The sequence below is a fragment of the Cyprinodon tularosa genome, unplaced genomic scaffold (assembly GCF_016077235.1).
Source record: "Cyprinodon tularosa strain WSP-4 unplaced genomic scaffold, ASM1607723v1 ctg42, whole genome shotgun sequence".
Taxonomy (NCBI): domain Eukaryota; kingdom Metazoa; phylum Chordata; class Actinopteri; order Cyprinodontiformes; family Cyprinodontidae; genus Cyprinodon; species Cyprinodon tularosa.
In genome coordinates, this window is record NW_024039141.1 from 966,825 (window position 1) to 979,952 (window position 13,128).

A 13,128-nucleotide genomic window follows, 5' to 3' on the forward strand; every position below is an offset into this window, starting at 1 on the left:
CTGACTGGTTTCTAAATGTATGAAAGCTCATCTGCATAGTCTCTGAAGGTAATGCAATTTCAGCCTTATAGTCTTTTTTAATTTACACAGTACTGCTTTCCCACATCCTATTATAGACTACTACTTAGTGATGAAGTAGGCTCTGTTATCATGATTGGTAGAGACTGGCTCCCCCAGACTTTAGATGATTAAATCTTTAAAGGTTAATGATCCAATCAGCAGATACAATAAAATACATCCTACGATGAATCACTGAATCGTTGTTTGTTGGTAATGCTTTGTTTCTCTCTGTGCTTGAATACTTGATTTAAGTAGACAGGTTTTATTGAGGCCTAAACAAATAAAAACTTGATCAATGATAACATATTGTAACTGGTAATTACACACAGTTTAAAAAAACAAACAAGGACTTTTCAGAGTGCAGAGAAACAATGAAAAGTCTACTGATTGTGACCATTTCCTCTTGTCTTATAGAAGTCTTGTCTCATAGAAAGATACTTTACATAATAAAATAATAAATACAGAAATACGGCATCAAATGCTTAAGTTAAGCCAAAAAGATCTACAGAAAAAAAAAACAGTTAATTGTACCGTAATCCCTGAGCAAATGTTTAAAAATAAACATTACCAGAAGAAAAAAAAGAAATCTGTCTTTAACTTTAAAAATATAAGGTCAATTAAGTTATACACTTGAAAAACGATCTAGAAATAGGTGAAAATTTTTTAAATAAAGTGTATTTACCATTAATTTGACTACCGTAAGTAAATGAGATAATTTGCCAATTGAATTAGTATTTTTACTCTTAAAATAAGATAAATAGATAATGTGCTCTTGAAATAAGACAATGTGATTATGTTTTCTTATTTTAAATGTAAATTGTTTTGTTCCATTGGCAAAATGTCTCTTTTACCTCCTCAATCCAAGAACAAATGCACTTATTTTAAGAAAAAAATGACTTATCTAGGCTTTGAATTTCAGCATCCACTCAGCTGATATATAAAAAAAAGAAATAGAACAATATATCAGCTTCATTATTTTTGATTATACTTAATCTGTCCAGTAGGTGGCACTGTGCCCACAACTATAAACCATCACAATCGTTTAGTGACAGAAAGAAAATAAATTTGAGCAGCTCAGTTAATTAAATGGACCAAGGTTTATCATTAACATCTAAAAAGCTTTGGTAATACAATAATTCGTTAGTGTGATTATAAGAGAAATGTTCAAAGACATGATTTAAAGGAGCAAAACAAAAGGGAGTTATTTATAACATGATGTGAAGCCAGAAGAAATCTTTGGTATCCTCTTTTGTCCAGGTGCTGAGCATCATTTAACCACTGGGATGGTTTCGTAAATATTCTCAATGGTGAACTGGTTGAGTTCCTGAGGGGTCTTTCTTCGTATTAGTTCCTTCCTTCCTGTTTTGGAGAAATGCAGTAAATAGATGGGTTCTCAGTCAAAAGAAGGAGGATTAGTGTAAATGAATCCTGGCAGCAGAAGGATGAAGCACATTCTATAAACTGCTGTGCACTTACGGATGATAAGGATGAGAATTAGGATTATGGTGAGGAGGAAAATAGCTGCAATCCTCCCAATATTTTCTGCTTCTAAGAAAAGTTTGAATTTCCCCTGCAATGAAAAAGTAACCAGTTAGCAATAGTTTGGCCATTTCTTGTTTGTCATATTATCTCAGAAGACTCTTTAAAAAACAAATTATATTTTCTTTTTTTTTTTGCCATTTTTACCCCATAAGTAATTATTTTAATGGATTCTCTTAAAATACCTTTTTTTTTTTCCCAAATCAGTTCCCAAACAAATTTGTGGATAAACTTTACAAATCAGTTTCAAGTTATGCTTACTTATCAATGTATTTCTTTCTTTAACAGCCTCTTACCTGACCAATGACGCTTTGAATTGTTGCCATGCTTGCTTCTTTAGCTTCCATCTCATGCAGAATCATAATTTCTGTAAAAATTAATTCATGAATTTGATCCATCTGGCATCAAATTTTCAACAAGTTTTTCATATGATCTGGACTTATAATAAAATGTCTAAACATTACATTTTATTAATTCATTTCCTTGAATGTTCTTGAATTAGAATACTGCCAAAACATAAAAGATATGAGTGTATCAGCACAAAAATAAATTATTGCTTCGATATGATATGAGTTGCTAATGAAATGTTAATTTATTTTCTGTTGGTTTTATTAAAGGGATATCAATATTACTGGTGGGCAATAAAATACCTACCAGCTAAGAAGGATGTCTGTGCATTGTACAGTTTGAGCACAGAACAATAGGTCAAGGTTCATTTTGATGACTTCACTGATGATTGCCTTAGCGTAGCGTGACATGGAGGTGGACCCTCCTGTGGCTCAGCTGAGATTTAAGGAAGCCCATTTATTTTCTTCCAAGCCCAGTTAAGACACTTTTGTTTTCCATTTTTCAAGCATATCTTCACATAAGCAATGCTGCAGTTCTATACGTTTCCTATGTTCTTTATGTGGAGGCTCTTAAGGTTCTGACTCCAGTGACTGTCCAGCACTTGTAAATGTTAAATTGCTGTTGTTTACAATCCTCTAAAGGCTACCGTTATCCCTGTTAACTGTCCACCTGTTTCTACCTTATTTTTTCCATCCACTCAACTTTCCGTTAATATGCTTGGATGAAGCAAATCAAAGAAGAGCCAGCTGCTTTATTAGCACCCTTTCAGAGGTTACCCTCCATTTTGAGAGTGGATTAACTTGCTATTGTTGTGCCAGCAGCCTTCCCATAGAAACAGAATTTTAGGTTTTGTAATTAGATCATAATCATTAAAATGAACTTGAGCAGTTGAATATTATCACTCATATGTGTACTAAATTTTAAACTTTGAAATTACACTTTAATTATAAAGATACAGCAGTGCTGCAAATGATTACATACCTTCCCTTACTGTCACACTGGCAGTCTCTGTTGGGTTTTTGATGTGAACTTGTTCCACAGGGGCTAAAAAAACAAAAACAGAATATCATATTATGTCATATTATTTTACGATAATATGACATTCAAAATCATTTTCTGGTTTTCTGAGTCAAATGGGCTTTATAGTTCTCATAGGACAGACGTCAGCAACCTTTGCCAAACAAATAGCCGCTTTTACTCTCGCTTTTAGCGAAAACTGTCTTTGAAATGTAGAAAAACTTGACTCAACCTGAAAAAAATATATTATACCAGAATTTACAGAAATTCTTTACCGTAATAATATCAGAACAGCTCAAAACAACCTTTTTATGTAATTTAATTATTTTCTAAAGTAATCTTTAGTTAAATCTCATATTTGGTGAAACTATTAAGAAGCACTCTTAGAAGCTCTTAGAAGCCATTTGCAGCTGCATACATTCAGGTTGCAAACCCCTACTGTGGGACAACTAGTCACAGATTGCACCTTAGTTTACATTTAAACAATGCATTGCACATGCATTTCCCAAACCCTGCTCCTTTAAAGTGGAACACCGTTTTTTTTTTTGTTTTTTTTTTACATTGGCCCCTTGATTTTATTAGTTTGGGTGATTTGGAGCTGTTCCAACGATATTTGGTTTTGTAATATCCAAGTAACGTCTTCCTATGGGCAGCGAGATTAAGGCACAAACTTCAACATTGTTGATAATGTATTCTTTATGGTACGTCAGCATTCATAACATGTAGGCGAATCACTGTCCCCCAGACATCTGCAGTTATATTTTTTGAAAACAAAGTGCAGAGTGTATGACGTCATCCAGGCACTGGACTGGAGTTGTGACAGGCAGCCTGGGCCACAGGCGGCTACGCTCTACCCCTTCTATTCATTCGGCTAGCTAATCTGAATCGTTCAATTCCATTTCGAGAGCGAGATCATCTGTGGTAGTAGCACCAGTGTTGGGCAAGCTACTTGTCCAGTGTAGTGAGCTAAGCTATCAGTTACTCAATAATAAATTAAGCTTCACTACACAAAAGCTACCACCTAAAGAATTATAGCAAGCTAAGTTACACTAATGTGTTAACAGTAGCTTAACTACATCAGAAACGACTTAACATTGTACCAACCTAATATCAATTCAAAATGAGTCTGATACACTGGTTAAAATATTTATTAAAGATCAGCCAATGACATAACCAGTGATGGGACTAACGGCGTTGAAAGTAACGGCGTTACTAACGCCGTTACCTTGTTTTAGTAACGACTAATCTAACTAATTACTTTGACTGTAACTATAACGCAGTTACCATTGCAGAGTCAGACACCCCGTTACTGCGCGTTACTCAGGTCGCACAATGAACCTTTTTTCATGATAGGACTCATGTGCAGCGGCGTGAGGCTGACACCCCATCCACGTCAAAAAACTCTGCAAATAGACTGAATGGTTAGTGCAACGTTAGTGCAGATTTGTGCAGAAAAAAATATTGTTTGTGCTACTTTTGTTTAAGAGATATTAAAGATTATTTTTTAGGTCATCCAGAGATGCGCGCCTTGTCATGAGAGAGGGGAGGATAAGAATGGCTGATGTATAGTGAGATTCCATCTGTCAGTTGGGTAGGTGGGTGTTTCTGCTGGTGGGTGTTAACGTACAGCACACACAGAGAGATGGAGAGTGAGGATGAATCCAGCAGCAAAACAGCGTTTTCCTGATGGAAATACAGGTGTTACGTCGAGCTGCGTTTCCCCATCACATAACGGTTTCCTCTGCATCTCCGCACAGCGCAGGGAGCAAAAGTCACCGCGCAAGGAAAAAAAAAGGACAGGAAACGCGCATGCTTGCTAAAGGCGCGCAACACTCGCCCGGTGCTCTCGCCACAGGAGAACTATGGAGAGCGTGAACGATCAAATGATAGCCTATATGAAGAAAGGGAGAAATCTGGATGGATGGATGGATGGATGGATGGATGGATGGATGGATGGATGGATGGATGGATGGATGGATGGATACTCTGACTTTTCAACCTACTGTATTTTTTATTTTAAACATTATTTGATGGCCTTTGTGGCAGGGATGGACAGTGTTGGGAAAGTTCTCTTTCTACGTGAACTAGTTCAAAGTTCAGTTCACACATTTTAAAATGAACTAGTTCAGTTCATAGTTCATAATTCAAAACCAAAAAATGAACTAGTTCATAGTTCTTTTTTTTATTTTTTCATATATTGCTCAATTACACCATAGCCTACTGTAGAACCACAGACAGCAATTATTTTATCAGTTGTAACTCTGAAACTGTGCGTCAGATTTCATCTTCATATCCAGTTTTGAATCCTTATCCAACCAGGGTTTACATTAGCATTGAGGGGACAGCATTTCCCCATTGCTGCTTTAACGCTTTGTTGCTGTCCATTCACTTCACACTAGTAGCAGCTGCAGCTTTCACCCCTACAGTATATTCTCAAAAACATCAGGAAAAATGTGCTGCTTGAATGGTCTTTTTTATGAGTAATTATTAAAAGAAAAATAGGAAAGTAGTCTTTAAGGTGCAAATGTTTTTTTTATTTTAATAATCTTTTCCATTTGAAATGCCATTTCAATACATACTAAAAAGGAATACTGGAATCCTGGAAAATTATACCAGGCAGGTTTAACAAACAAGTTACATGGATAGTAAAACCCAGGGCCGTGCAGAGACCACTAAAGGGGCAGGTGCTCAAAAAAAAAAGGGCACATCTTATCGCATTTTAGGACAGAATATTAACAAAGTCACATAGCTTTCAGAGTTTAATGAACAATGATAAATTACAAAATTGTGAGACATACAATCAAAGCTAAGGGAAATCTCTACATATAACATAGAACTATGCATATGTAAAATATTTTATTAGTAATTTCGTTCTGCAGGTCTATTTTGTTATAGGAAAGTATTACAATATTCAAACCTGCAATCTAGCCAAAGATGTAAATCAGAGCTGGACCACCAGACATATTTTGTCTTTACAGAATTAAACTGTTAAAAATGCATACAAGGGCACAATGCAACTTTTTAGTGTACTGTAATCTATAAAAAAGAATGTCTGCCTGGTTTGCTGTACTGACAGTGGATATGGAGACGGTCCATTCAGAAAAGCAGAGCTGCTGCATCAAACTTTAACGTGGAACTGCAGAAAAAAAAGAACAAAACAAACATTTTATTAATGCATGTCACCATGAGAAAAGCCTACTCTGTTTGTGTCTTAGTGTATTTTGTAAGTACCTATATACATTTTCTTCAATCTTTCCTCTTCGTTTTTTTCTTGTCAGTTTCTCTTTTCTTTTTTTCCTCATTGTCTCATCTTTTCTGTGTTGAGTGAAGGTCAATGTCTTATTGATTTCAGTCTCTTGCCTTTCTTTTTCCCCCAAACTAAATCCAAGATTATGATCCAAAAACTTATTTTCTATCATGGTGATTTAACAGTTTAAAAACAAATTTCCAACTTTTAAGCATTTTTGCTATTTTTGTTCTCTTTTGTTCACAGCAGCAGTTTTCTGTTAGCCATGTCTTTAAAAATGTTAATAACCTCACTGTGAATGATTGGCACATCCTTCTCGATTGCCAACAAAAGAAGGTCTGACAACCGATCCTCCTTGCATAAGCTGCGCAGTTTTGTTTTCACCAGCTTCATACATTATATCTATCATATATCTATCATGGTAGTTCTGGATGAGTTCTCCTTCAAGATACATTTACCTAATGCTAGAATAAATGAAATGTACATCATGCAGCAAAGGAAATTAGAAAATCAGACATATATCCATTATGGAGATGATAGGTTTTTGACGGGCGATGTGCCCCTATTGCATAAGTAATACTGAAGAATGTCCTACTATCATTAACGACACAGGGAAGCTTTTTAGTTATCTTGCTTTGCTAGCAAAGTCATTAGCTAGCAGCTAGCTCATAGCACAAGAACAACAGCCTAATGTCTATATGATAAAAATACTGAATCGATAGATAAGAACAGCTTTTCCTCACCTGGCTGTCTCCTCCCGCTCAGTAGTTCTTCAGAGAAAGGAGCGCCACATCCTATACTTTCCTCCGTTTAAACCGCTACTCTTTGCTAAAGTAGAGAAATTATACAACGTTCAAAGGTTTCCGTTGTCTGACAAGTAGGAAGCCTACTCCAGTATTTTCACCAAAAATTATGTTTTTTAATTCACAAAAAAAACTGTTCTGTAATCATTACAGAACAGTTTTTTGTGAATTAAAAAACATAATTTTCAATGTAAAAGACTAAAAGCACAGAGTAAACAGTGTTTTAGATCAAACAATACTGCATCATCCATGGGGCTCATTTGGTTTCACTTACATCTCTATTCAGGTTGACATTGGAGAGGCGGTGCAGACTGAAGACATAGCCATCCGTCCGATCATGGTTGATTTTGCTTAGGGCCAAATGAGCAGCGGCCACAGTGTAATGTGGAATATTCGCTACCTTTAGCTCCGCAGTTAGCCGCCTTATCTGACTGTGCGAGAGGCAAGTGCGTCCTCACCGGCAAAAGGTCAAAGGTAACAATGTGACCGGAGGGCTTATTGTATTGTTTTTCTTGCCAAAAAAAAAGATAATAATAATAATTTCAGTACATGTGTCAAATAAAAAAATAAATAAAAAAAAAAGGGACCAAAAGGGCACATTGGGATCATGGAGCAAAAGGGGCAGGTGCTCAAGCCCCCTTAGCCCCCCCCCCTCTGCACGTGCCTGGTAAATCCCTCAAGAACAGGGGTCTTCTATGTTTTCCAGACCAAGAACCCCCAAACTGATGGCGAGATGGAGCGGGGACCCCCTAACTATATATATTGTATGAAATTGTTTCCTATAGTCACTCTATTACAGATGGAGTAATGTAAAGAAATTAATTTCTCCCTGGGATTATTAAAGTTTTTCTGTTTCTGATTCCTGGTTGTTGTGAAGGAAACGGTGCCCAGCTTGAAAGAGCTCCTGTGTGTCGCTAAATGTGAGCATTGATGACTGAAAGACATCTTTTGTCTCCATTTATCTGTTTACTACAGTGTTTTGATTTCATGTTAATGAGTATTTAAAGACATTTCAATTAGTGGGGGAAAAAATTGCAGGGGGGAATATAAAAATATCAACTAACCATGCAGACCCTGATGCAGTACCTCCGTAGACCCCCTAGGGGTCACGGATCCCCTGTTGAAGACCTCCGCTCAAGAAGATTTTACTAACACAAACTGAGGGACCAGGCTGAGGTAGGAATTTAAGGTTACTGAAGTGCGGATTTTTTTTACTGAAAGCCGGTGGGCAAACTTGTTGCCATCATCCTCACCGACCACCTGGTTATAAACCTGTTTTAAGTGATCATACTGCTGCTTTTTCGCCTCCACGCTGCTGTAGCTTTCACAAGGCATTTTGTTTTGATGACGCACGCGGCTGTAGGCTACGACGCTGGTAGCTGGTGTTGCCAGATTGGGTGTTTTTCCCGCTACATATTAAGGCCTGTTTACGGTGTGATTTAGCCGGGGTTTCGCCTGGAGGACTCTATAGAAATCTGGCAACCTATTGAACGGAGTTGAACTGAGAGAGCGTGCCGTTCACAGACACCAGAATGAACGAGTTCACAATAACGTTCATCAGGCAATAATGCGGTACGTTCAGTTCACGTTCGCCCAAAATATGAACGAGTTCATGAACTTTCGTTTAATGAACGCGTTCAGGCACAACACTGGGGATGGATATCCATATTTTATGTCACACACAGAGTATACATCTAGATAGATAGATGGATAGATAGATGTTGCAGTATCTATAACAACCCAAACACACAGAATTTCAGAATTAGACATCCCCAGTTATTAATTTCATATACTCACCAGATCTGAATGCCCTGTTAAAAAACTTCACATCGCGTTCCCCCCGATGTCATTTACGTTGAGTTACAAGAAATGCAAATGTCTCTGCAGGTTCTTGTTCCTACATGTTATGAATGCTGGCGTGTCATAAAGAATAAATTATGAACAGTTTAGTTTGTGCCTTCAGCTAGTTGCCCATAGGAAGACATTACTTGGATATATCCAAACCGAATATCTTCGGAACGGCTTCAAATATGGGTGAGTAGAACATGATGTAATAATGTAAAATCAAGGGGCCAATGTAAAAAAAACTGGCGTTCCCCTTTAACACACCTTGGTTGCTTCACAATGATTCCACCTTCAGCAGGATAGTACTGAAGAGATGGAATAATAAGTTCATAAACTGGTTATTCTGTAACTGATTCAATCCGAGCTGAAGGTTGTATTCTATGTGGAGAATGTGTGATAGCTGGAGCCCTGTCCACTAACTCCTGCTAAAGACTGGAATTCCTTCATCCGAATAACCAGTTGGGAAATTTCCATAGATACTGATGTCCCATACAATAGCTTTACCTTCTTCCATGATCAGTTGTATGTTGGTCTTTTGGTCATTGAACCATCCAGGAATTTCCACCCTGCAGCCATAGTCACCAGCATCTTCTCTCTGAGCACTGAGAATGGTCAAGGAAACATTACCCTGCTTCACCCGACTCAGCAGTTGGTACCTGAGGGACTTTCTAAAAGTCACATCTCCAGATTCCGATGACAGGATTGTTTCAGAACATTTGGATGTGGGGACCTTCTCGCGTCCCCAGCAGAAACTTAGAACTCCATGAGCTTTGGCATCATAAATGCAGGGCAAGGTAACATCTTGTCCAATGTAACCGGTGACTTTGATGTTGCAGGATGACACTGTGTAGAGAAGACAGATCCATACAAGTCCAGCCAACGAGCAACGAACAATAACAAACAACAGCAAAATAAAAGAACATAAAATAGAGATTTACCTTGGAACAGGATGAGAAGAAAAGGTACAAAAACACCAAACAGGTGTATAAAGTATCGTACAACCATGTCCGAAAGAGGGGAGACAATGATTTTCTGCCCCGACGTACTCTACTGGGCAAATTGTGTTCTTTCTTGCTAAAGCTTGAAGTTCCCTTTTTAAAAATTCAGGAAGGAAGTTGCTACCCTGTCTAAGTGTGAATCTGAAATCCTCATGTACCATATCACATACACACATATCTTGAACTATTATAATCCACTTTCATGAATTTGGTGGCACTTCCTTTTAACATGCTCCTAAATTTGCTGGAAGTAGAATAAAAAAGAGATCAGAGTGTAATGTTGATGTAATTACTAGTGTCGTCAAAATAGGAAGCTATAACCACCAAAGGAAACACAGAAGAAAACTGGTTCCAAAAGGAACCTTGATGTCTGACTAACTTCTATCTTACACAATTGTTTCACAGAAGCTGTTTTGAGATGTTGAAAAATTATCAAAACAAATGCCGTCATTATTTTAGTGGGAATTCTTCATGTTATTTCCTCTACCGTGCAAATGTGACATTTCTTTAGGTGTAATAAAGGAACATTTATTTATTCTTTGGCTGGAATGACTGGCTCCATTCTGATTTTAAGATATCTTTAAAATCCTGCTGGACTTCGGGTGCTATCGACATTAAAACATGAGATTTATCTCTTGGTTATCGTGTTTCCAATCATTACCTGATCCCTGTAAATGTTTTAGCTCTGCTTTGTGGCTTCAAAGAAAATGCTTAGCAGGCTTGTTATACGCCATAGAATCAAAAATAAGGCAGGAAGCTTTTCCTCTGCAAGGACTGTTTGCAGAGTAAACTGCCTTGATGGGTTTTTGCTGTTGTTTGTTTTAAACGGATGCAGGCAATTGGTATTTTAAAGAAGCCCTTCACTGTCACTTGCATTATAGTTTCATCTCATTCTGCTTTTATAATCACACACTACAATCAATGTAAAGAGGGTTTGGAAATATATCATGAATTTTCTCCGCTTTTGCTAGCGCTCTGGTCGCCGCTTGTCTTATGAATTCATTTATTCTTTATTTTGCACAGTTATACTAATTATACATGTCAAAAAATGACTATAATATGTTTGAATTTGTTTACATTCTGTCGTGGTACATCCTTTAAATTGACTGCAGTGCACTGGGATCTTATCAGGCAAAACTTCACATGCTATATAACTTTTAAGTGGAAACAAAGGGGTGTTGTTCATTTGCATGAAGCCCCATTTACTCTGAGACGCCTTAGTTTAACCAACAACTTATTACTTTGGTTAAAGCAATCCTCCTGTGAATAATTTATGATTTGCATAAATCCAACTGTTCTTTGTTAAAGAGCAGCACAGAACAAACAAATGACAAAGAAATGCAGCTGGAACTATAGGCTTTGGAGGGCTTACAAGAAGGGTGAGGTATAGTGAAACATTACAATTACCTCTGAACAAAGTTTTGTCAGCTTTTCAAACCACAATGAATAATGTCATTAGCCGAACTACGTCAGCTAGTAAGAAAATACTATAGAAAAAGGAAGTAATAAGGCTTAAATTTGCCCACAACTTCAGCTAACTCCTCAAAATAAGATCATCGTCAGCATGTGCAAAATGTAACTTTGCTTCTAATTGCATGCATGGACAAAATATCTGTTGCTGACATAAAAAGGAATTAGTGACTGGCAGAATTTTTTTTGTTAAATGAGTGAGGTGTAGCAAAAACACACAATTGCAGACTTAATTAGGATCTAATCTATTTCAATAACTTTAATTTTTCATTGGCAACATCTGAATTGACCCTACAGATTAAATTGCTGGGTTTTTTTTAGCTCACTATATTCTGCTATATTTGCTGTTTGATGTTTTTCAGTCAGTCAATATGTCCATCCATCCATCCATCCATCCATCCATCCATCCATCCATCCATCCGTCCGTCTATCCACCCATCCATCCATCCATCCATCCATCCGTCCATCCACCCATCCATCCATCCCTCCGTCCATCCATCCATCCATCCATCCATCCATCCATCCATCCGTCCGTCTATCCACCCATCCATCCATCCATCCATCCATCCGTCCATCCACCCATCCATCCATCCCTCCGTCCATCCATCCATCCATCCATCCATCCATCCATCCATCATCCATCCATCCATCCATCATCCATCCGTCTGTCCATCCACCCATCCATCCCTCCGTCCATCCATCCATCCATCCATCCATCCATCCATCCATCCATCCATCCATCCATCATCCATCCATCCATCCATCCATCCATCCATCCATCCATCATCCATCCATCCATCCATCCATCCATCCATCCATCCATCATCCGTCCGACAATCCATCCATCCATCCATCCATCCATCCATCCATCCATCCATCCATCCATCCATCCATCCATCCATCAGGGTGGCAGTGGGGCCAGTGTCTATCTCCAGCAGTCTTTGCGCCAGATGCAGGGTACACCTAGGTGAGGTCACCAGTTTGTCACAAGGGGTTAATTATTTTCCTCTGGACATTATTTCTTTAATTTTGGTCAGGTTCTCTTGGATTCCCCCTTGTGTTTTTCCTTCCTTTGCAGGAGCCTTTAATGCAATATTTCTTTAAAACATAACGCTTTGACCAAAAGGGAAATTACATGTAGTTGTAACTCATAGTTGTTTTTGTTTTTTTTCAACAAAGTGTTGTTTATGTTATATACGTATAGTGCATGTATATGTTATAGCTGTACGCAGGAAGGATATTCTGTTGGGCTCTGTCTTGGACGGATCTGACTGCCTTATAAGAAACATGACCACTTAAAGAGGCATTAAGGGCTTTTCTAATGGTACTGCCACCTGTGGTCAAAACACTGCAGCACTCTTTTGTTCATTCTCACAGCTCGCAATCATACTTAACACCAATTTCTTTTCTTTTTTTTTGCTTTTTTCCCCTTACCTGGAATTGCCATTATTGTCTGAGCTGAACTGGATGCCAGTCGCATAATCCATCTAAAGTATAACATGCATACATTAACATGGACATGCTTGAAGTCACATCTGCAGAACTTCCCGAAGTAAATTAAGGTAAGTACGCTCAGGGGCGGATTTAGGAAATTTGGGGCCCTAGGCAAAGACAGGCAGGGGGCCCTCTGAATTGAGAAGACAACACATAGAACAGACCCATTCTACAGATAGAGAAATGTTAATATAATAGACATCCATTTTCTGTTCTTGGTTTTGTCCCTCTCTTCTTGTCCCTTTTCTTCTTGTTTTCCTCTCTATGTTTTGTACTTTGCTGACTTTTCATGCTGTCTCTAAAGGAA

General features: G+C 37.9%; 1 protein-coding gene across 1 annotated transcript; it reads right to left on the minus strand.

The window, feature by feature from the left end:
• Nucleotides 1–846: 846 nt before the first annotated feature.
• Nucleotides 847–9,959, minus strand: LOC119792515 (hepatitis A virus cellular receptor 1 homolog). The gene is made up of 6 exons (XM_038299177.1): nt 9,798–9,959; nt 9,364–9,702; nt 2,929–2,991; nt 1,896–1,966; nt 1,537–1,630; nt 847–1,419 (listed from the first exon to the last, which is right to left on the minus strand). Exons 1-6 carry the CDS (start codon nt 9,862–9,864, stop codon nt 1,328–1,330), a joined length of 726 nt encoding a protein of 241 aa, XP_038155105.1. The 5' UTR covers nt 9,865–9,959; the 3' UTR covers nt 847–1,327.
• Nucleotides 9,960–13,128: the final 3,169 nt, after the last annotated feature.